Source organism: Juglans microcarpa x Juglans regia, chromosome 3S (assembly GCF_004785595.1).
Source record: "Juglans microcarpa x Juglans regia isolate MS1-56 chromosome 3S, Jm3101_v1.0, whole genome shotgun sequence".
Lineage (NCBI taxonomy): Eukaryota > Viridiplantae > Streptophyta > Magnoliopsida > Fagales > Juglandaceae > Juglans > Juglans microcarpa x Juglans regia.
The window spans coordinates 22,417,858-22,442,958 of NC_054599.1; the positions used below are offsets into that span (position 1 = coordinate 22,417,858).

At 37.8% G+C, this 25,101-nt stretch overlaps 1 protein-coding gene and 1 long non-coding RNA gene across 2 annotated transcripts; one reads left to right on the plus strand and one right to left on the minus strand.

Moving 5' to 3' along the window:
- Window positions 1-578: 578 nt before the first annotated feature.
- On the plus strand, window positions 579-24,946 carry LOC121257458 (phototropin-2-like). Its single transcript, XM_041158459.1, is given in 25 exon segments — window positions 579-887; window positions 1,081-1,737; window positions 2,839-3,021; window positions 3,955-4,046; window positions 4,122-4,407; window positions 4,604-4,820; window positions 5,320-5,390; window positions 6,143-6,249; window positions 6,450-6,499; window positions 6,616-6,720; window positions 7,971-8,030; window positions 8,571-8,660; window positions 10,009-10,085; window positions 11,295-11,379; window positions 12,473-12,553; window positions 13,503-13,606; window positions 14,053-14,102; window positions 20,955-21,061; window positions 21,614-21,736; window positions 22,280-22,331; window positions 22,986-23,024; window positions 23,027-23,097; window positions 24,321-24,461; window positions 24,648-24,766; window positions 24,935-24,946. Coding segments are annotated over 23 exon segments (2,925 nt in total). The 5' UTR covers window positions 579-887; window positions 1,081-1,120; the 3' UTR covers window positions 24,765-24,766; window positions 24,935-24,946.
- LOC121257460 lies at window positions 14,727-20,554 on the minus strand. The gene is made up of 2 exons (XR_005939217.1): window positions 20,431-20,554; window positions 14,727-14,879 (listed from the first exon to the last, which is right to left on the minus strand). It is a non-coding gene; the product is annotated as an uncharacterized LOC121257460 (long non-coding RNA).
- Window positions 24,947-25,101: the final 155 nt, after the last annotated feature.

Consider the following 25,101-nt stretch of genomic DNA (forward strand, 5'->3'; position numbering starts at 1 on the left):
CACAATGTGGTTCGTCAGCTCTAGCGCTCTTTGTGACCGCCATTTTGTTGTTTACTTCTCAATTCAAGCGCATTGATATAAAGAGGGCCAGTGACCCAAGTTGGTTCGATCTGCATACTGAGTAATGTTATATATAGTTATTGAGTAATAAATACTATACAATTATTTTAAAAAATAATAAAATTTATTATTAAAAAATTAATTTTATCATATGAGTCGTTTATTATTTATTTTAAAGAAATCGCGCGGCTTACAAATATCATTTTCGTAAAAGTTATCGCAATCTTGAGGTCCTTTTTTATTTATTTTTATTTCACCTGAATAAGGACAACACCAAATTTAATTAGAATAGACAACGAAATCTATCTTCAATCTGCCACATTCCTGTTCTGTAGCCTCACAAACGAATGCCAAAGCGTGTCCTTTTATTCTCCCATACGTAGCATCATTATTACTTGGATTTTTCTTTTCTTTTTTCTTTTCCTCCAAACGCAGAAAAAAATTGGATAAGTAAATTGATGGCTCAAACTCATCTGTACGTGCAGACAACAGACGAACGTCTAAGAAACAAAGGGTGTGATAGCATGTTATTCGAACGTTATCTTCATCCACATGTTTTCCTCTCTCTACATCACAACCAAGATATGAAAACCAGGCGACAACTCGGGGATGAATGCTAAATATTATTCCCTCGTATCAGCACGAGCATATTGATCGAGGAATATCAGTTATGGGTCTGCCATGCATGCCATATTAAGTTCATGCATGCTTCCAAGTTTGAGCACATAATCTTCTGATCAAAAAGTGAGAAACCTGTTCGTCTTCCATTTTGCAGCTCTTCTATATATGTCTGCAACATGATGTTGATCTTACACTTGAGATAATTTGTAAGACTCTTTCTAGTTAATTGTCATAGCAATTTCCGGATCATTTCTCTTTTTTCCAGATTTGTTCCTTGCGTTTAATATTGTACATATGTACGTAGTATGTGTTTTAAAACTGCTTTGTTCTAAGTACGTCGATCCATAGATCAAGTACTAGCGCAGCTCCGCTCATTTTATTGCTCTGGTACTTTGGCAGGCAGTTCTTCATAACTCGCTGAAGAGAGATTAATCGGAAAATGGAGAAACCGAGAGCAAAACCTTCTGCAGTGTACGAGGGAGATGATGAGTGGAAATCCATTGAGGCCTTCGAACTGCCGGAGAAGATTCAGGGTGAATTAGGAAGCTCTTCTTCCATTGCTTCTAGTAGTACTGTTGGTAGCAGAGATACGGACGCGAACAAGTGGATGGCATTTGACCGAGAGGGCGTCGGCGGCAAGCCGGCAAACTCAAATTCTTCTAGCGATAAAATAATAAGAACTGAAGCTGGCATATTGGAAAGGACAGCAGAGTGGGGTCTGGTGGTGAAGGCAGATCCCGTGGGAGGAGGAAGTTTCAGAGCAGTGGGGAGTAAGAACTTCCAGACGGCGGGGTCATCGCAGGAGCATGGAGATCGGAGACTTCATGTTAGAGCGGAGTCGACAAGGACATCGGAGGAATCGAACTATGGATATGAAACATCATCGGGGAGCTTCATCCCGAGAGTATCGCAAGAGTTGAAGGAGGCTCTGGCAACTCTGCAGCAGACATTTGTGGTGTCGGATGCCAGAAAACCAGAATGCCCCATAATGTACGCCAGCAGCGGCTTCTTTGGCATGACCGGTTATTCGTCGGAGGAGGTCATTGGAAGGAACTGGTAACCCACCGTCCCTCTATTTTTTATTTTTAATATATTTTTTACTTTCCTTTTTTCTCATATTAACATGTTGTTTATATATTAATTAAACTTTGGAAAATGCTTTGGCATGACCGGTAGTGATCGGTTGCCAGCTTCTAAAATGATAAATGTTCTGTAAAAGGAAAGGCGACAAAATCCACTTTTGAAAAGTTTTATTTTTATACAAATTTTTTGTGATTAAAAAAATAAGAAAAGTGTTATTTTCCATCTTAAATTTGGTATTTTCGTTGATATTAACACAGCTTATTTTAGGAAATTCTTTATATTAATCACTTATATTCTTATTTTATTGCTCAAATTCTTAATAACCTTAAATTTATCTGAAATCTAATTTTACTTGCTAAGGTATCTTGAAGATCATAAGAATGTCAAGATTCTAATGTTATATATAAATGCTGTAGTTATAAAGACATCTCACAAGCGTAAATCTATATTTTTATAATATGATATATTATATTAAGCTACATTAATTTATTAATTTATTTTTATATTTTTTTTAACTCTTATCAATTCTAAAAAAATTTATAACAAAATATTTCTTCTTATTTTATGTCCCCATTTTATTTAAAGTTGAGTTATTTTATTTATCATTCTTATATCACATATTTATTAAAAAAAAATAAAAAATAAAAAATAAAAATAAGTGTTAGTGTTGAGTCTGTTAGATCAGTAGAACCTTTTTAAAATTATTGGTGAGGTATGCTTCATGAACACCTACGTACCCAAAGGGCCAAAGGGCGGGAAGTGGGAACTGGAAGCAACTTGCTGAAACAAAGTCGACAAAGGGCAGGGGAAGTGAGAAGGATTATGGAACTTCGGTGGTCTTTGTCGACGAAGCCGGACCCGTCGATATGGATTTTGTGTACACCAGCATTCTTTATCGCTCTCTGATCTTTTGGGTTTATCCATTCGTTGTCTGAGTTCAGGGTTTAGCAGAGTCTGGGCAGTGAGCACCAAAATTACGAAAAACAAAAAAGAGAAATTATCTCAAATGGTAGTGTCCCATGAAAAGAATGAGAGAACTTGAACTGTGACTTTAGTGAGGTATTTTGGGTGCAGCCGATTTCTTCAGGGGCCGGAAACAGACCGGAGTGAAGTGGCCAAAATACGAGACGCAGTTAAAAACGGGAAGAGCTACTGTGGCAGGCTCTTGAACTACAAGAAGGACGGTACCCCTTTCTGGAATCTTCTTACTGTCACTCCAATCAAAGATGACCGTGGGAGAACCATCAAATTTATTGGGTAAATGTTTCTTCCTTCCTTCCTTTCTTTTTTTATTTTTTTATAGTTCTTTTCAAGAATTTGTTGGGGTCTAATTTATGATATTTGTTCTCTAGTTACTCGTAGAATTGTACGGGCGATTCTGTAGGTTCATTCATGAAGTTGTAGCTCCTTTTCTTGGCCTCAGCTCAGGCCTTGGCATTTTTTACCCATTTTCTTTGCACGAGTAGCCAACTTACGCTAACGCTGATTTTCTTTCCATTAGTATTGAACCAAAATAATCTAAATATGAACGCTGAAAGTGCTTTCGCCTAGAAAGAGAGGGAAAAAAAGACAAGTTTATGACCAACAAACCTCAAGAGTACGGATCTCAGAGAATTAAATTCCAATGGACTCAGAAACCTCGGGCTCAATAAAGCTACAGTTTGATTTACAATTTTAAAAGTTCGTCAACTTCTTGGGATATATGTATTATGGTTTGAAAAATTGTTAAAAGATCGTGAGGTGTCCTAGAGTTGTGAAGTTTCTCTTCTCTTGTTCTGTCTATGGCATGTCATGGGTTAAAATGCCCATGTTAGTTCATTCCTGCAAATCTGCCTAACATGGGATGTCTACAGGTGACTACATCACCTCACAATGTAATTTCGTGATGTTTAATAAGCATTCGTGTCACCTTACTGTTATAAGAATCTTGCGGTTATTTCAAACGAGGATTCCTTGACATTGAGTTCCGAATCTCCAATTTCATAATAAAGAATCTTATTTATGGCCTTTAGAAAGCCGAAACCCCACCTCATTACTCTCTGCATTTAATGGGTTTAACAATCGTCTTTTTTTTTTTTTTTTTTGCCTTTTTAATTATTATAGCAGTTGTTTAGTGCAGTGCTTTCCTTTTTGGCATGAATTATGATCTTATCTTATTCTGAAATTTTTTGAATGATGCTGGCTCTGCAGAATGCAGGTGGAGGTCAGCAAATACACTGAAGGTGTTAATGATAAGGCATTACGGCCAAATGGGTTACCCAAGTCTTTAATCCGTTATGATGGTGAGCATGTGTACCCACTTTGTTATTGGATGCGACTATGACTTCACTTAATCATCATATTTTCTTGCATGTCAGCTCGTCAGAAGGAGAAGGCCTTAGGCTCAATCACAGAGGTGGTGCAAACTGTAAAACATCCAGAATCTCACGTTCAAGCTATGATTCATGACACTACCAGCTACCATGAAGAATGGGAAAATTTCAACCTTGATTATATTCTGCCAAAATCTGCAGAAACTCAGAATACGAATACACCTAATAGACAAAATCGTTGGTCTGATTCCAGGGGCGATGTGTCTCAGTCAAGTTCTTGTCAGGAAGCAGACAAGAAATCTAGAAAATCCGGACACATTTCCTTAATGAGGTGAGTTTCTTTGATTTACTTTGCTTCATTATGGTAAGGCTGAGGCTGCATTGCTACCTAAGGGACTTTTATGGTATGCGCCTTGGTGTTTCTTATGCAAAAATGTATTCTTTCGAGGATGGCTATGAAATTCATAGCAGGACCCATGAATTCCTTAGAAGGGTCAAATTTCTTATTGCATGTGTAAATTCTACAGTTTTAAAGGGCGGTCTCTGAGCTCTGCCAGGAGGCATGAAAAGAAACAAAGTATAGAACAAGAGGTTTTGATGACTAAAGACATAAAGCGCTCCGACAGTTGGGACCATGCTGAAAGAGAAAAGGATATACGCCAAGGAATTGACCTAGCAACCACACTGGAACGCATTGAGAAGAACTTTGTGATCACTGATCCTAGACTTCCTGACAACCCTATTGTAAGATGAAAGTCAATTATGTGAAAAGCTCAAGATAAATATTCCAAAAATCAGATTTTGGTAGTTTTTCATCTAAGGCTCTCAAATATAGTGAATTCAATCCTCTCATGTTTTTTAAATGTAAATGTGGCATGTCATAGATGTAAGATGCTTCTCTGAAGTTATTTCCTGCACACCTCTGCTCACTTTTTTGAAGTTGCTTCCGTCACAGCATCCTGCACGTCTTATTCCCCGCTTTGCATAAAAATATAGCTCTACACCATATGAAAGTCTTAATATGTTCTCTTTATGCGTAAACAAATTATAAAAAATAACAACCGTCATCTATACTAGACTGGCGCTGCATATTTTATGTCTTAAGTAGTATCAATACACAACACAGTTACATACACTCTCTATTCTACATAATCTAACTGTCATGGTTCTCGTTTGCAGTAGTTTGTCATCTACACATGGTACGGATTGTATTTTGAAACTGATCTTAATCATTGATGTGCAGATATATGCATCTGATACCTTTCTCGAATTGACAGAATATACACGTGAAGAAATTTTGGGAAGAAACTGTAGGTATGAAATAACTATATTTTATATATTTGCTACATTGTATTTTTGTTGGGTTGCCATTGACCTCCCTCCCGTTTTAGGCGATTTCAAGTTGGACTCACTTTTCTCGCACACATCTTAGTATTTTTCCGTTTCCTCCTTGACAATTGATTCTCAAGCATTTTTCTCTGATTGTAACTTGTAGTATTGTACTTCAAAGTATTTCTCACTCTTCTGTTGCGATCACTCATATATTAAGATTCCGAAACTGTTGTTGAACATCCTAGGCATGGATGATGTGAAATTTTATATGGTCTGGGAGATGGATAAGTATGTTGGCATGTGATGCTTTCAGATGTGGTTGAGATTAGAAGTAGGCCACTTCACTTTAGCCTCTTTACCCCATCCAATAAAGACTCTTAGAATTCTGATGGCAGATTTATTTCTGATATTGGTGCCTGTACTGTATTGCTGCCCCCATTGGATTGGCACCATAAAGTTTGGGGAATTCAGTATAAAAGTTCTGCCTATATTATTTTCAGATATGCTATTTTACTTGCTGGGACTTTGAGTAATATTAGATCTTATGGCAATTTGTCTGATATGATTTGTAAGAAATTAGCATATCATATTGTTTGATCTTATCATCTTTATTATCTCTCACTTATAAAAAGAATCATCTTTATTAGCTTTTTATTTTGTTATTTTGCACTTGTCTAAAAAGCCTTTGATTGGTAATGCAAGCTCTACCCTAATTTACCTGCTGCATTTTACAGATTTCTTCAAGGACCTGAAACAGATCATGCAACCATCTCAAAAATTAGAGACGCCATTAGAGAACAGAGGGAAATCACAGTTCAGTTGATCAATTATACTAAGAGTGGTAAGTGAATTCTATTGATACTTGTTGCTTGAAATCTAGGGAAAGAATGGCATTTGGTTGGAAGTGTCATATAATATATATAGTGCTTTGGTTTTGGTGTTATGATATTTCCTTGTTTTGGAGACTTAATGTTTTACGTTTTTTTCCCTTTCAACCTTTTATTGCTGTCATGCTAAATTTTTATGATTTCATGACTCTAGGAAAGAAATTCTGGAATTTATTTCACCTGCAACCTATGCGTGACCTAAAGGTAACAGATTTTTTGTATGGAGAATTGTGAAATCAATTATTGAATTCAACATCCATTGAAATAGGATTTTAATTCCCTTTGCGGGTTTTCACTAGAGGTTGGTGTAACTTTGATAGGGTGAGCTACAATACTTCATTGGTGTCCAATTAGATGGAAGCGATCATGTGGAACCCCTGCGCAACCGCCTCTCAGAGACAACAGAGCAGCAGAGTGCCAAGTTGGTGCGTGTGTTTTTTTTTTTTCGTCTTATGTTTTCTTTTGTCTCTGTAAAGGATTTCTATAAGAGTAGCACGCTTTCATGGTTGGTAATGCTGGGTTATTAAAAACAACAGAGTTATGAAGTAAAGTAACTAATATAAGAATTGCAAGATGAATGAGGGGACATACCAAGAAGTATGGGATAAATAATGAAGATGTCGGTCAAAAATTGGTTGTGGCACCTATTGAGGAAGAGATGAGGGATGGCTATCCAAAATAATACAGCCTTTTCACTAAACTAGCACGCATAGGTGATGCTCTTGTATATTGTTTTTTGATAGATAAGAAGATTTTATTAAGACAAGTAAAAAGGCATAGCCCAAGTACACATGAAGTATACGAATGCATAAACCTAGTTACAGTCAGGAACTAGAGAGAAACAGGAAAATCATGGACACTGGTTCCATTAAAAACAATGTCTGAAGCCTAAAGAAATAAGCCTAAAGAAAATCATGCTCTTCTATATGTCCCTTATACTTGGGCTCTGGCCTATTCTTATGATTAGTAAAGCTTTGTTTACCAAATATATATATATATATATATATATATATATATATATATATATAGCCTTTTATGTGAACACCAGTGACTACTAGTAGTAGTGGCTAATCTAACATGAGAAAAGTTGACAGAGACGTTGGATAGAACAGACTGCCCCCAAAAAAGATACATGCCGATTAGTGTTCATAGATCCCATGGTGATTAGTTGCGATTAAAGCTTAGTTGAGTTGAGTTGAGTTGCATGTGTTCTCATAATTCACTTTCTATGTACCGATAAAAAAAATTCACTTTTTATGTGCCGATAAAAAAAAATCACTTTCTAGAGCAGTGATAATCACGTCTGAAAATTCAAACAATTTTACAATTACAACTACATATCCCTTATTGATGTAATCAACCAGATTATGCTTTGTGCCAAACTGCCTATCTAGGTTTGGTAGAATGAAAGACAGTATATGATGGAATTAATTTTTTTTTTAACAAGTAAAAGACGAAATTAAAAATACGAAATTAATAATTTGGAGATTGGAACTGCCAGCCAGAATATTTAAAATAGTACTGGTGAAGGGATTTGAACTTATTTGATACCAGTGCCAACTCATTCCATGTCAAGTTCATCTTTTATCTTCATTAGGTCAAGCTATATTTTGAAATCAATGGTATCTTCCCCCCTTTTTTTGTCATGTTTCAATGTTTGTTTCTCTTTTGTCAGGTCAAAGCCACTGCAGAAAATGTTGATGAAGCTGTCAGAGAACTTCCTGATGCCAACTTGGTAAGGTACTCTTTTTTTCATGTTTGGACTGATATGATGCATATATCGTTGCTCTAAAATATTGTAATGTTGTTTTCTTTCAGAATACTATTATATAAAGTTGCATGGTCATCGATTCTTACAATTCATACCTCCAAACTTCAGAAAGGAATAACGTGACTCATCCGACTTCATAAAACTTCTTCAGAATATGTCTATAAAAGATATGTAGCAAATGTTCAAACCATAATATTGTGAACATGTATAATGTTGTGTGTATAAACACACAAACAAGTGCATGCCAATTCCCACACACCTATATAAGCACTGACTTGATTTAGAAACTCTGGGACATCTTATGGCATGGATAATTTGTCTGATACAAATTCTTTCATAACATAAAGTAGTTCAGAATTTACAAGTATTTTCAATTTTGGATAAGTCATGTTTTTGTATGACATAAATCCTCAAAGTTTTCTTTTCAGTTCTTAGGACAGCTTATATGTTAGCAATTACGTTGGTTCATAGCTGATACAACTTTTATACCCTTCAATTTCTCAGAGACCAGAAGATTTGTGCGCAATTCATTCTCAACCTGTCTCTCCAAGACCGCACAAAAAGGACAGTCCTTCTTGGATAGCAATACAAAAGGTACAAATTTGTAAAAGTTAGATTGTGCTGTGTTACATTCAAATACCATTCATATATTTTCACCAAACTGATGTTGTAAATTGAACCTCAAGTGGTTGGGATAAGGATATAATGAGTTGACTGTAAAGTTAGTCTATATAATTTTCATTATTTTTATTACATAGAAATTGTTTTCTGGCATATATATATTTGATGGTGTCAATCCCAAGTGCATGGGTTCTTTTTTTGGGATTTTTAAACTTCTGAAGCTTCGAGTACTTCTGTCATTTCACCTTTGTGGCTAACCTTTCTAAGTAATTGACTCAAGTCCTGATTGAATCTAAAATATTATCAAGGGGAATTTTGCACCTAAAGCACAAAAGAGTAGTCTATATCTTAAAGTCATGCCTCAAGGCTACATTTAGATTTGAGCTTAGGTATTATAGATGTCCGCTATGTGGATTGGCATTTCCTAGAAAGTCCCAGTTATCTATGGAGTTGAATATGGATCTATATATAGCTAGGCCCTCCATTTGAATAAGTGGTTATATATCATGGTATTAGGGGTTAAGATTCTGTGTTTAATATTGTCTCATCTATATTCCTACCATTTAGCTTAACCATCCACATGTTTGGCCGCACATAAATTGAGACTCATTTCTATTTCGGGGTAGGCATGCAATTTTGAGCCTACTCCTGAGAGTGGGAGTCAAAGATTCCTCATTGACTAGGTGTGTAATTTGGTATGGATTTATATACTGTCAATGGACAGTATATGATCAATCTTCTTTCCTCATTTCACCTTTACTTAATTTACATAGGCTTGTACAGTTAGCATATTGACAGAATATATAGTTTCCATATAAGGCTAGACTGCTAGAATCACTCAGCAATTAGTTTCTTTCCATGTATTGCTCTCTTGTAAAGTTCATATATAATATACAGATCACTCAAAGGCCACTTGATTCGGCCATTCACACAATACTTTGACTTACTTTGACATATACTAGTACAATTAGTAGTTTAATTTTTTGGGACAAAGTGACAGTTTATCAACATTAGATTAAATGTATTGAATCTGCTATGGACCAATGCACTAGTTCAGCCTCTTCATGTAAATAGTTTTAGCTTTTGGTACAAAAATGTAATTTACTAACATTCTACTAAATATTATTGATGGTTTTTTACAAGTATCACATGTGTTATGTATTGTTGATTCTGCACCATTGGCCTTGAAGATTTGCTATTACAAACTGAGATTCTTTGAAATCCGTTAATGTTGTTTGTGAGTTATGTATGCTTTGGAACCTAGCAGCTGTTATCTTTACTATTATCTCATTATTTCTTCCTTTTATCCCTTTGTAATCAGATCACTGCACGCGGGGAGAAAATAGGGCTACATAATTTTAACCCCATAAGACAATTGGGTTTTGGAGATACTGGCAGGTACAGTGCTTGTATTCCAGATGGGATTGAAATGGATTGTATTTGTTCTGAAAACTTGTGACATAATTTTGTCTGACTTCCAAACTACAAAATAATGCATGTCTAATTTTCTGTTTGCATGGATGCGTATATTATAATATTTTATTTATCCCTATTAATGACAAAATGCTCTTCGTTTTGCATTTTAGTGTGCATATCATATATTTGCTGGGAACAAAGGAAGGATGGTCTCCCTCCTTTTTCAACTTCTATAAAGATAGGTTTCTGAAATAAATCTTATAATTATCTAAACTTAGGGCATTTTATTCCCGTCTGGTCCGAGTCACTCCTGCCATCTTCCCTCTGTGGTTACTTCAGACCTTTGGAATATTTTGATCCTGTACTTCAATGCGTGTATCATGTATACTTTGTCTAATCTACTATCGATCGCACTTGCATTCCCAAGAATCCCTATGAGGTTTTAATGCTGCATCTACCGATCATGTAATCTCATCGACCAAAACGAATGGATTAAGGACAACATTTAGTGGGGACCTTTTACCCATTAAACATAAAAAATTAATAAAATAAAGCATATGAATGTTTCAGATGTAAATTTCATATTCTTCTTGCATTAAGGTATAGAGGTGGATAAATACCCAAAAAAAAAAAAAGGTATTTAGGAGGACTGGAAGGGTATAGGAATAAGTGCACGACAAACTCTTAACTTATTTCATTGGATTATGAGATAAATAAGTCTGTAAGATATTTTAGAGATGCAAAAGTAGTCCAATGGCATGAAACTGCACTACCTTAGAGACCTAAAAGTTATAGGATAAATTGGTAAGACCATGAGGATGTAATTGATCAGAACAAGGAAAAATGAAAAGGAATTTGGACCCCATAAATCTTGGAAGCTTTTCAGAATCCATGTTTAACAGAAAAATTGGTTTTTTTATATGAAAAGGAGAGGATTCATTTTATGGACAGCAGATGAATCTAGCCCAGGCAATATGCTCAACTTGAAGGACAGTGTCGCTCAACTGTAACCTTGGCACGTATCTTTTCCAACACTCACCAATCCAATGACTTCCCACATTGTTTAATTTATACTGATTTATTTAGCTTGAAGGAAAATTGAATTGTTACTCCCTTTATTGCACATGGTGATTCACTCATGTTTTTGAGACTGCTGTGTAATTGATTAAATTACTCGGGTATTTGTTGCAGTGTCCATTTGGTGGAGCTGCAGGGTACAGGTGAACTGTATGCTATGAAGGCAATGGAAAAGTCGGTCATGCTGAACCGTAACAAGGTTTGAATATAGAAGAAAACCATGGTTTGACTATTAAAGATGCCTAGACAACTTCCTTTCTGTTCAAAATCGATGTAATAAATGATCTGACTGCAATTTTCCTGTCTAATTGATGTATGCTACCTGGAATTAACACAAGCTTTTTTCCTTTCGCTATATTGTTGATTCTGAAATGTGTTGAATGCAAGCATTTGCTCTATACAAAGAAAGTTTCTGACAATTTTTCTTGGGTGTCAATTAAAGCTGACTCCTATCGAGTCTGGAGACTATTTGGTTTCTGTTTCTGTTCTAATATTGATACACTCCATGACTGAATTGCTTAGAATCTGTGGCATTTTCTTACTGTCATTATTTCCTCATAATGCAAAGATACATACGTGCATTCCTAAAACCATATGAAATATGTATTTCTATAAAAGGTACAAAGCTCGGGAAAAGTATGTACATGTTTGGAAATGTTTAATGCTTAGTGAAGCTATTATCTTTGACTATTCACTCTCACTTGTGACAAAGGTTGTTTTGATGTTCCCTATTACGTTAAACGTGGCCAAGTTAAGACCAGTCTATCACCTATCACATTTTTCTTAAAAGTTAAAACTGGTTGGCTAATAAAGAAAGAAAAAGTGCAGCTATAATAGTTTCTCTTTATAAATTGGAATAGGTATTACAATTTCAGATTGTGAAAATTTATTCTAATTTCAGTATCCCATGTTTAAAATTGGGCACCACTATCTGCCAAGTTATTTGACTTACGTAGGTTACTTGTGAACTTATGGTTTTGTCCATGTTGTAGCAGGGCTTGCCCCACCCAACTTATTAATTGTTTATACAATACTCTGCTGTTTTCACACAGACTAATCCATCTGTTTTTTTATACTTTCTATAAATCATAATCAAGAAGTATAATTGTTAGAAATGCATCCACATATCATCAGTGATGTTTACATAGGATTTTTGTTACTTGGTTTATGCACGCATGGCACTCACACCCATCTACATGCTTATATATGCACTCTTTTTAGTTTCTGCAGAATTTTGAATTCATTTCACTTGTATGTTCTAAACCTCTACTATTATCATTGGTATTGTACAGGTTCACCGAGCATGCATTGAGAGGGAAATCATTTCACTACTCGATCATCCTTTTCTTCCCACACTCTATGCTTCATTTCAGGTATTCTCGTTTTTGTAACCATATTTTTTCCTTACTTAAAATCTATTTGCTCAATAACATAGACGTGTGTATTATCTTCAGAATTGGAGTCTGTGAGCTGTAACTGGAATACCATAAAGATTCAATCAGACTTTATGGCTTTCAAGCTTACATACACTAACTCTAACACGACTGATGTAATCATGCAGGCATCATAATTTAAACAATTGTCAATTTTTCTTTTCTGTTTTAAACCTGTCCTGAAAATTAACTTGCACTAGTTTTCCTTTTATGAAGTTGAAGAGGTAACCCCAAGGGGTTGGCCCAAGTGGTGAAGGCCTTCGTCTTGGGGTATCACTCTCTTTAAGGTCCAAGGTTCAACACCTCATGGGTGCAAACAATCCTTTGGGGCCACACCCCCTGGTAAAAAGCCAGTGATTTAACCAGTTCCGTGTAGGGAACTTCCGAGAATGTGGTACACGGGACTGGGGTTTACTCTGCAGGGGTGGGTTTGAAGGGCCCTGCCTTGGAGTGGTTCCCCGACATAAAAAAAATAAAAAATAAAAAATAAAAAAAAAGTTGAAGAGGTTGTATTGTAGTTTACATGATCCCAATATATACCCTAAAAATTGAAGTTTTATTTGCGTTTCCATATTCAAAAAGTTCATTTTCAAAATTTGTATTGTTTTAGTAGAGTATTGAATACATATTGGGAGTATCCATGAATATAGGAACCCTTGTAGAAGCATTTGAGTTACATAAGAGAAAAACAATATCCAAAAGATTGACTTGTAAAGATGTATTTAGGAAGAGGGGGGTTGCTTCTTTTTCCTGTTAAACTATTGTGGGCACCCCTTAATTTTGTGATCTTACATACTTCATTGATACCAGTATTGGTAGTTTCCTTTTTGGTTCGTATACTGAATTTGTAATACATTTTGAGTATACTGATCTCTTTCTATCTCCTCAGACATCTACACACGTTTGTTTGGTAACAGACTTTTGCCCTGGTGGAGAATTGTTTGCTTTGCTTGACAAGCAACCAATGAAATTTTTTAAAGAGGAATCTGCGAGGTACTCTTGGTTTGTGCTCTTGTACATATTTGAGTGCAAAAGAAACTTGATGCATGATCTTTATTAGAAATTCATAGTAATGAAAACATATTTTAGCCAGTCAAAACTCTTGATTCTACTGGAATTTTGCTACCATCAAAGTTGATATAAACTGTCGCATATGGTTGCTGCAACTATAAATGTTATGACTTCATGTATCCCTTGAAAAATGTCTCTAAAACTGGGTTGTTAATTGTTGGAAAACTCTGTGTGCCATGCTCCCATCCCACTTTCATCCCACTATGATGAGGTGGCATTGCTTATCAACCTTCGCATTTTTCTTTAAAGAAAATAAAGGATGATCCAAGGATGATAAAAGTGCCACATTTTATACAGTGGGATGAAAGTGGGGGGGGAGTATGCGATGTAACATTACTCTTTTGGTGCTAACTTTTGTTAATCTCTAGGTTCTATGCGGCAGAGGTCGTCATTGGGTTGGAGTACCTCCACTGTTTAGGTATTTTGAAAACATGAGAATCTCATGTCCTCACTGTATTACTCAAGTTTTTTCCCCTTTCCCTTTCGTTTATATAATGAATCAGATGAGACCACCGGGAAATTTTATATGCAAGTGTTGTCTAGGACAGTGGAAATCATTGTTGAGATATAAGAACTGAATCATTTCCAGGGTCCAAATGTAGGGAAAATAACAGGTTACTGTTAGCGAGAGGGAGAAACATGAAAAAACTAACGATTATTTTCATTTGTATGTTATTTTTTTATTTTTTACTTATAAAAAAAATTATGCTCAAACCACAATTGGCATTCCTCTCTTCAGGCCAAATGCACACACAAAGCTACTGAAGAAACCGGAAAGAGTTCCATTTACCAAAACAGAATGGTGCACCATAGAAATACAATCCACTATCCAAGATCACCATTTTTTTCCAAACCCTTATATCCTCAACAAGTATAAAAGAAAATCTCAATTGACAGTATGATAGGCTTTCTCGATCTGCTTTGTATAGCACCTCTAGCTCTGCGGATACATGCCTACCATCCTAGCTGTCGTTAGCTATAAGAATGGAGTCTGGGATTTGTCTACCTCTGGCTAAGAAATTCTAGGGCCACGATATGATCTTCTATCGTGGACAGACGTTCCAGGAATTCAAAATTATATCTTTCAATACTTTCTTCCTTTGGACACCCTCTATAGACTTCAATGGGCTAACTTTTCTTGATTTAAATGTAATGATAGGTGACTCTCTTATATACCTTGTGTACTTGGGTGCACCTTTTCTCGTTTCTGGCTAGTGATGCTGTTCATGGGAGGTTGAGTGAGTGATTCATTGCAAGTCTGAGTTCACATTCAAGTATGCCATATGCTGTTGCTATCGATCGTAAGATTTTTGAGGTTGCTAGAGAAGGGCGATGGGTGACTATCACAGAGAGGGGGTGGAAGTTGGTGAGAAGTCTTCATCTGGACTTAGCCACGGCACGATGGTTCACCAAAGCTCTGGAAGACTGCTTGAAGGTGGGAAGGAAGGAGTTTTATTCAGCTCACAGAGATGGGGACAAGGACCTCATAGCCCAAAGGTGTGTTAACTCTCAGGGGGCATTCATGTCGTTGGTGGAGTTTAGAATGGGGGGGAGGAGAAATAGTATCCTCATTCCTGAAGGGAGGGATGGGAGGGGGTGGAGAAAATTGGTGGAGGTGTTGAGGGAGATCAGCTTCGCAGTTGGCCCTACGGTGGTTATGACGTCGGAAGCTCATCCCCCGACATCGTATTTGGATGCTGTAAAAAAATATTCAAGGGTTTCGGACCCATCCCATCAACTTGTCAGACAGAGAGGAGAGGCGCCGCTGCAGTCTGGAGATGGCGTGGCCTCAGTTGAGGTAGTGGGTTAGAGTTTGGAGGGGGCTGACAGAGATATTATCGGTCTTAATAAGGAAAGCCTTCTACGGGTAATGATGGAGATGCATAAACAATTAAACGATTTGAAGGCAAACTTAAATGACATAAAACGGTGCGTTGAAAGAGAGGTAGAGGTGGGAGTGGGCGCGGGCCTGGGGAAAAGGGCTACAGTAGGGCCTCTAGGCCAGCTGAATGGGCCCAAAACTAATGTGCAGGCCTTAGGGCCTCAGTTTCAACCGAAACAGAGGAGGCCTGTTTGGCGGAGACATGTATCGTCCGCCCTAGGCCCGTCGACGAGTGGGCCTCAGCCACCGTCGCCAGCGAAGAGCCAGGTGGCCCCCGCGAAGGCGGCGACACCTCCGATGGTTGCCGGTAAGCTAGAAATTGCCGATAGTGGAGGAGGAGGTCTCGCGGAAGCGCGCGATAGGTCTCGTGATCTATTTCAGGGCCCCCCAACTACTGCCGGTAAAGCGATGGCCGCAAAAACGATGATGATGCCTTCGTCGGTAGCAGAGGCTCGGAGCTGTATGGTCTCTTCCTGTGAAGAGACGCTTGCGATGGGGGGCTTATAGTAAGCCAGAAACTGCCGATAGTGGAGGAGTCTCCTCCACTGTGCGGCACTGTTGTGGCTTCAGCCAACCAGAGGGTGCCGATTTGCATGGTGGGAGAGTCTCCTCCCCAAACGGAGGCCCATGGCCATCCCAAGGATCATCTAGATAGTATAGTCGCAGGAAGTCTCAATTTTGAAGCTCATCCAAGGACTGAGGGGGCAGGGGCAGAGGCAATTGATGATGGGCTTTCTCAAAGTGAGGTAATGATGGTCCCTGAGACTCAATCTCCCATTAGTAATGCAGTGGTTGCATGGAGGGCAGGAATTTATTTGGGGAGGAAGAAAGGGCGACTCCTAATCTGCAGTGGGCTTCTAGTGATGGGGAACCGATACCGTTAAACCATGTGCTACCATATGAGCCGAATGTTTCGGATTGGGTGTTTCAAAAGGTGAAGGATTTGCATCGCTGGATAGGCATGGAATGTGGGGCTATGAAGAGCAGTTTATGGCTCTACTTACTGCAATTGAAGCGAGTCATACACAGTCTAAGAAATCAGGGTCGAAAAAAACAGCGGGAGCTCAAACACCTAACTTGGTCTTTCAATTATGAAGGAAGCTCAAGCCGTGAAAGATCCAAAGGAAAGGGGCATGCTTATCCTTTATGAAGCCGAAAATTGTGTCTTGGAATGTCCGCGGGTTAAATGAGGCGAATAAGCAGCTTCGCATAAAAAACTTGTTGCGAGAATGGAGGGTGGATATAGTATGTTTGCAAGAAACTAAATTGAAAGTGTATCTCGAAGTTTAATTCGAAGCATTTGGAGTTGCGCTTATGCGGATTGGGTTTATCTAGCTTCGAATGGGGCTTTGGGTGGAATCATTGTGATGTGGGATAAAAGAGTTGTTGAGAAAATGGAGGAGTTTGTGGGGAGTATATAGTGGCATGCTCTTTTAAGAGTGTGGCAGATAACTTTGTATGGGCTTTTGCAGGTTTATACGGTCCAATTGTAGACAACGACAGACGTTTCTTATGGGAGGAACTCGTTGGGTTACATAGCTAGTGGGAGTTTCCTTGGTGTATAGGAGGGGATTTTAACGTAATCAGATTTCCTAGTGAACGATCGGGAGAGCGTAGGCTATACACCCAGCAATGACAGAGTTCTCAGATTGTATCTTTGATTTAAACTTGCTGGATATTTCTGTACTAGGGGGTTCCTTCACTTGGTCGAATAATCAGACATGGTCCTGGCTAGACAGATTCCTAATTTCACTGGAATGGGAGGTGCACTATCTGGAAGTGTTCCAAAAGAGGCTGCCATGTCTTTGCTCGGACCATTTTCCTATACTGTTGGATTGTGGTGGCATAAAAAGCGGGCGTCGATACTTTAAGTTTGAAAACTTGTGATTGAAAAGTGAAGGCTTTGTGGATAGGGTTAGGCAATGGTGGTCTTCTTATCAGTTCCATGGTAATCCCTCATACATCCTAGCTTGTAAGCTAAAAGCTTTGAAAACTGACCTTAAGCTTTGGAATTCACAATCCTTTGGAGATATTGGGGAGCGAAAAAAATCCATGGTGGAGGAGTTACAACAATTTGAATAGTTATTGGAGGCTAGAGCCCTTTCACCGGATGAGATATTGCGCAAGTCAGAATTGGTCGTTGAATTAGAAAGAACACTATCCCTTGAGGAAATTTCTTGGCACCAGAAGTCGAGAGCTTTGTGGCTGAAAGAAAGGACCGGAGTACTAAGTTCTTCCATAGAGTTGCTAACTCTCATAGAAGAATTAATACCATTGATATGTTGAATATTAATGGTATGGAATGTAAGGAGGCCCCTGTGATTCGTGACCATGTGGTGGACTCCTATGATCAACTGTTAACAGAGCGTGTGGTATGGAGGCCAAAGCTGGATGGTCTTGTTTTTGACACTATTGCGCCTCAGGAAGCCTCTTGGTTGGAGATGCCTTTTGAGGAGGAAGTGTATGATGTAGTCAAACGTATGAGTAAAGACAAAGCTCCAGACCCAGATGGTTTCTAAATGGATTTCTTCCAATCTTGCTGGGAGGTGGTGAAAGCGGACATTATGAATGTGTTTCAAGAAGTATTCTTGGTTGGAAAGTTTGAGAAAAGCCTAAATGCTACTTTTATCGCGTTGATTCCAAAGAAGACGGGAGCGGTGGAGATTAAGGATTTTCGACCCATTAGCCTTGTGAATGGGGTGTATAAAATTATATCCAAAGACTTTGCTATTAGACTGGGGGCGGTTTTGGGCAAGATTATTTCGAAACCACAAAATGTATTTGTTAAGGGGCGACAAATTTTGGATTCAGTCCTTATAGCGAACAAGGGCCTGGATAGCAGATTAAAGACTGGCTCTACAAGTATTATTTGTAAGTTAGATATAGAAAATGCATATGACCATGTCAATTGGGATTTCCTCCTGTATTTGTTGGGGAGATGTGGCTTTGGGCCTATGTGGCGTAATTGGATTAGTTGGTGCATTTCCACAGCCAGATACTCAGTATTGATTAATGGTTGTCCTATCGGCTTCTTCAGTAGCTCTCGAGGTCTAAGGCAAGGAGATCTTTTGTCCCCACTTCTCTTTGTTATTATTATGGAGGCTTTGAGTAGGATGACATCGGCCGCGGTTACGACCGAGTTTGTGACTGGATTTCCGATTGTTGATCCCAATAGGGGTATTATTACTTTGTCTCATTTACTTTTTGCAGATAATACACTCATATTCTGTGAGGCAGATCAAAACCAGTTGAGGGCTTTGAAGGCTTTGTTACTATGCTTTGAAGCAGCGTCAGGAAAGTGAATTTTGACAAGTCAGAGTTAGTGCCAGTGGGAAACGTGAGTAATACTAGGCAGCTAGCTAGTATTCTTGGGTGTAAGGTAGCCTCTCTTCCTATTACCTATCTAGGATTGCCGTTGGGGGTTGCAGCAAGGGCCTCATCCATATGGGTTAGGAAGGAAATTGGCAGGGTCAAAAATATTGTACTTGTCGAAAGGTGGTTGTTTGACTCTTATCAAGAGTACCCTTTCTAACTTACCTAAATACTTTCTATCTTTGTTTCAGCTGCCTACCAGGGTAGCGGCTTGGATTGATAAATTGTATTGTGATTTCTTATGGGGTGGGCTAGGGATGAATTCAAATTTTACCTGGTCAGCTGGGATAAGGTGTGTACACCACTCTGTCTGGTGGTTTGGATATAAAAAATCTAAGAACTTTCAATTGGATCCTGCTTGGGAAGTGGTTATGGAGGTATAATAACGAGACAAAAGCCTAATGGAAGCTGGTGATTGACTGTAAATATGGAAGCATGTGGGGGGGATGGTGTGTTGAAGAGGTGTACGGGGCTAGAGGTGTGGGAGTTTGGAAACACATCAGGAAAGGGTGGGGGGATTTTAGTAGCCTTTTTAAATTGGTATTGGGGAGGGGTTCTTGCATTAAGTTTTGGAAGGACATATGGTGTGGGAACGAGGTCCTAAAGGATACATTTTCAGCTATTTTTGAGTTGGCATGCAACCAGGAAGCTTCAATAGAGGACTTTATGCTTCTAACAGGGGACCAAGTATAGTGGAACGTCACATTTAGTAGAGAGGTGCAAGACTGGGAAGTGGACACCTTTGAGGCGTTTTTCAGCTTTCTTTATTCTGTGAAGCCGAATGGACAGCAAGTCAATAGGCTGTGGTGGACTCCTACGGGTAAGGGCATTTTCTCAGTTTGATCCTTTTTATAAGTCCCTTTCCCAAGTTGCCAATACCCCGTTCCCATGGAGGAGAATCTGGAGAAATAAAGCACCTTCGAAAGCGATTTTCTTTACTTGGACAACAGCGTTGGGGAAGATTCTGACTACCGACAATATGAGGAAGTGCCGTTTAGTCATTCTAGACTGGTGTTGCATGTGCAAGAGATCTGGCAAAATAGTGGATCACCTTTTGCTACATTGCGAGACTACTAGAGCCTTGGGTTTGAAGTATTTAGTTGGTTAGAGTTAGGCATTGTTATGCCTGCAACGGTGGTAGATCTATTGGCCAGCTGGACACTTTTGAGAGGAGTTCAACAAATCAAGGCGGTGTTGAATATGATCCCGATCTGTATTATGTGATGTGTATGGCAAGAGTCCAACGATCGGACTTTCGAAAACAAAGAGCGGTCCTCAGAGGAACTTAGAATGTTTTTTTTCCGTACTTTATTTCTATGGGCCATTGCTTTAGATTTTAATGGCCTGACTTTTCATGACTTTCTAGTTTCCCTTACTTCGACCTAGATAGGTCTTATCTCTTGTATACCATCTTGTGTACTTGGGCTTTGCCTATCTTTATTAATATATCTTTGATTACTTATAAAAAAAAAAAAAAAAAACTTGGATGCACCTTTTGTACTTTTCAATGAAGTTTTTTTTGTTTTACTTATTAAAAAAATATAGGACGGAAGAAGTATTTTAATAGATATTAACTGGTGAATTCTTTATGCACAAGATGTTTGGTTATTAAAAAATATAGGAATGTAATTATAAAAAAAATAAAAAATAAAAAAAAATAAAATACATAGATATATAGGAATGTAACCAAACTAATAGCACATGTTACCTAACAGTTAACTGATTTTCATATAATATTTAGTTTGAAGGGTAGTACACAATGTTACCATCTAAAAGTAGTGCTTATCTTTGGCTACATAATTAAGAATCTCTACTATTAAGCATTGGTCCATCAGAATCCTTTAGAAACTGAGTTCCTGCTTATGATACAGCTATAGTAGAGTAGCCTAATTATCTAGCATATCAATTGATGCTGGTAAGTGTAACAAGCTTGACTGGATGATTTCAATCCACATCAATGAAGAGGAAGAAATTTCAGCATTGCACTTGTTAATTTTTTCCCATGCCTTTGCACAGGAGTAGTTTATCGTGACCTGAAGCCTGAAAATATCTTGCTACAAAAGGATGGACATGTTGTACTAACTGACTTTGATCTATCATTTATGACCTCGAGTAAACCCCAAGTATGTTATATTTTCTGTCAGAATATTTTCCACTTTACATTTTGCAGACTCGTAGATGAGCTTCTTTTGTTTCCTACTATGGTGTACTTGTCTTCATTACAAGGCCACCTTAAGTTGACAATGTAGAAATAAATGTTAAAATAGTGATAAAAGTAAAAGTATCTATTTAAAGTGCAAACTGTTCACAGGAAAGCAATTCACTGCTCTTTTTCTTACTGGTGGATCATGCATGGAAAATCTATTGTGTCTTTGACAGGCTGTGTGATTGAAGCCAGAATAATCCTGTTGCTCACTCTTCTAAATTGTATATCTTTCTTTTCATGAAATGGTGGACGTCTGTGGTTCAATTCCACTGTAGTAGAAGTTTTTTGCTTCTCTTTCTTGGTTCTATCTCCTCATCATCATTATGCCGTCACCATATGAATAAGCTTTATACTCCATCAATTATCTGCTCCCAAATACTGTTGAAAATTCTCTTTGGATCTTTTCTTATCCATTCAGAATAATTTTTGAATGCTACTGACTGCTCATACATGCTACTGTGTACTGCAGATCATCACACACCCACTACCTGGTAATAGGAGGCGATCTAGGAGTCAACCACCGCCAACATTTGTTGCAGAGCCAGTTACCCAGTCAAACTCATTTGTTGGAACTGAAGAATATATTGCTCCTGTATGGTGAATCTTCAATCGCTCTAAATGTCCATGTGCTTCATGCCACTCGAGTCCATAATTTATCACATGAGACAAAACCATTGTTTTGGTTTCTGTCAGATTCTAGAATTCTCGGGAAATTCTTCAAACCATCTTTTATGGAATGTTTTGAATGTCTTAAATGTCTATTTTCCAGGCATCCATGGAAAGATAATAATTGTTAGGTGAACCCGTATGTCCTGCAAGTCCTTTTCTGTTTCATGCCCTTTTGCATGCACCCAATTGCTAAGGACGTTGCTTCCCTATACTAGGTTCTGGATCTAGTCCTATATGGAACTCAGCTTTGATGTCCCGGATAAGAATTTCTTGCATGGGCTTTTCATAATTTGTAAGAAATATGTTTCTGTTTCAGAACATGCGAGCTGTTCCATAATCCTGATCATATTTAGCAGGAAGTGGTCTTAAAAACTACAAAGATTATTGGCTATGAGAATTATAACGAGAGTAATAATATTTTATCCACTAATTTCTTTTCAAAGTTCTCATGAATACTTGATTTCAGGAAATTATTACAGGTTCTGGACATAGTAGCGCCATTGATTGGTGGGCTCTTGGTAAGCACATGCTCAATCATGATATACAACTCCGATGCGTTCTGTCAGTTATTATTACTGTTTACATTATTAGCTTGTTTGCTCTTCTTGTTGTAATAGCGTGAAAATTGTCTTTCGGAACTGTTAACTTGATTATAAAGGATATGCAATTCTGTATCTACAAAGGTTATAGCACTGCACTGGGCATTGAAGGCATAAGCCTCCAGGCACAGGGCATTAATTTTTAAATGCTTTTATTGTAGATTATAAGTATATAAAATATAGTAACAATTCGGGAAAAAAAAAATTGCAAAATGTTAAGTTGGACAACCTTGAGCATATTTATATAGCAAAGCAAAGAAAAATCATCAACTCCTCATCGCATCCAATTGCATCAACATTACCATGAATAGTCAAGTATTTCATGATTTAAGGCATGAAAGGCTCATTTTTTTAGTATGCTTTGGCTCACTAGGTGTATGCATGATAAGATTCCTGATTAAATTTGAAAGAATCAAGGCATTTTAGAACTGCCACACTCTGAAGCTAGCCTTTTGAAGTTTTATTTACTTCTTTCTCTGTTTATTTTACTAATGTGTTTTCTGTACAATGCATAATAATTTTGCACGTTCTTTTGTCATTGTTGCCCTGAAGTGATTCATGTTTAATATCCAGGTATCTTCTTGTATGAGATGCTCTATGGTCGTACACCTTTTCGGGGAAGAATAGGCAGAAAACATTTACCAACATCTTGCACAAAGTTCTGACCTTTCCAAGCAGCATTCCTGTGAGTTCAGAAATTTTTTATGAGCATGTGTATGTGTAGGGAAATTTTTGTTCTACTATCCTGCTGGAGGTTTTGGTTGATGATGTCTGTGTAGAGACAACATTTAACAATAGAGTGGAATTAATGCTAGTCAACTATACTTTTACTTAAAACTTGACCCTAACTTCTGCTTATAGTGAAGAGCAATACGTGGTATTTTGCAACAAAAAAGATTCCAGATAACCTGGGTTTAGCCCAAAACTGCTACTGTCAAAGAAGTGGAAACACTCTCTAAAGTCGTGAGAGTTTTAATATATAAAAAATTAACACAAGGTTGTAAGCTGACATTTGGGTCCAAGCCCTTTTTCAGCATTTAGGTTATTGCTTAAAAAGAGACAAAAAAAGGTAAGTGAACCATCATCACGAGCCAAAACTGACCAGCCCAGAAAGCACAACAACAAAAAAATGACATTTTACGCTCTGCACAAACTTAGTGCAACAGAAAAACAAAACCAATGTTTAAATGACTGTAAATATTATCAGGGAAGAGCCAAGATCTTTGCAGCTGCAGGTACTGCTAATTGCTCTGGACTTTGCTGTTGCTAATGCTATTAGTCTTGCATCTCAAACTCCCCGATCTCTGACTTTGGCTGGCTAATGAAATGTTGGTTAGAAGTTCTAGAAAGTTTCAAAATGTACATACAGTTAGTTGAAAGCCTAGAGTTTACTTCAATCGATATCCCTCAGATAAGTTATTGCTAAAGAAATGTTCATATCTGGAAAGTCATGATTTAATTAAGGCTCCATTTACTAAGTGGACATCATTTGTGGAAAATAAATATATTGCACTGCTAAAGGAGACTGCTCTTCATCAAAACTGTGAAGTTAATAATGCAAATGGTCCATTTTTTATTATTATTTTAAGGAAGAATAGCATCTTGAAGAACCATGGATATGCCATGTTATAAGGAATGGACTGTTGTTATCTATGATAAACTTATTGCTTGTAAGTCACAAGATCAGTATGTTTATGATTTCTGGGATCCACATTCTAGATCGCCAAAGATAGTCTATCTTATCTTTTAATGTGATAATAGTTATGTATTAAAATGCATCCCGGGACGACCAGCAATTAGCTTCTTTAAATATTGGATTTATCATATTAGGCATGCATTGTTCAATCATTTTTCTTGGAGCTTCTCTGCTGATTATGCAGCAGCTAACCTTATTTCCTAACGCTGCAGGTAAGTCTTACAGCCAGACAGTTGATTTACGCATTGTTGCAAAGAGACCCTACCAGCCGTTTAGGATCAAGTACTGGTGCAAATGAAATCAAAGCACATCCTTTTTTCCATGGAATTAATTGGCCTCTAATCCGCTGCATGGTAGTATACGCAACAGTTTTAAGTAATAGATGAATCCTTCATACTGGTTCCTAGAAATAATGATAAACGACTTGAAAACCTGCTGAGAACTAGAAGAAATGAATCTTTCAGAGGACTTGATACAGGCTAAAAATACTGTTTACCCATGCACTCTCTCGTCTTGATTATCAGCTTGATTGCATGCAGAGTCCACCGCCATTGGATATGCCTCTTCAATGCATCGGAAAATATCCAAATGCCAAGGAAGTGCGGTGGGAAGATGATGGAGTGCTTGTTCAGTCTACAGATATGGAGATTTTTTGAAGGTTCTCATTAATTGATTATTAACATCAGTCACTATTCACTACCCTACACCTTATGAAAATCACTCACACAATAAAAAATATCCGTACACCGTATGTGTGAAATGTAAGAGTGAATAGTGCTGATGATTCTTCTTTAGGTTTTACACATTTTTTGTATCGACAGTGCAGGCAGTTATTGTGTTGCAGAAATTGAATCTCGTGATGTTGGTAGACGGGCCACCTCAACTTTGAAAAATGCAAGAAAAACAGTCATCAGGAAGGATCCTGTAGCATGCTTTATCTTGGTTGGGCTTGGCTGTATCAACGGTATGTATGCAGGGAGAAAGTGGTGTAGA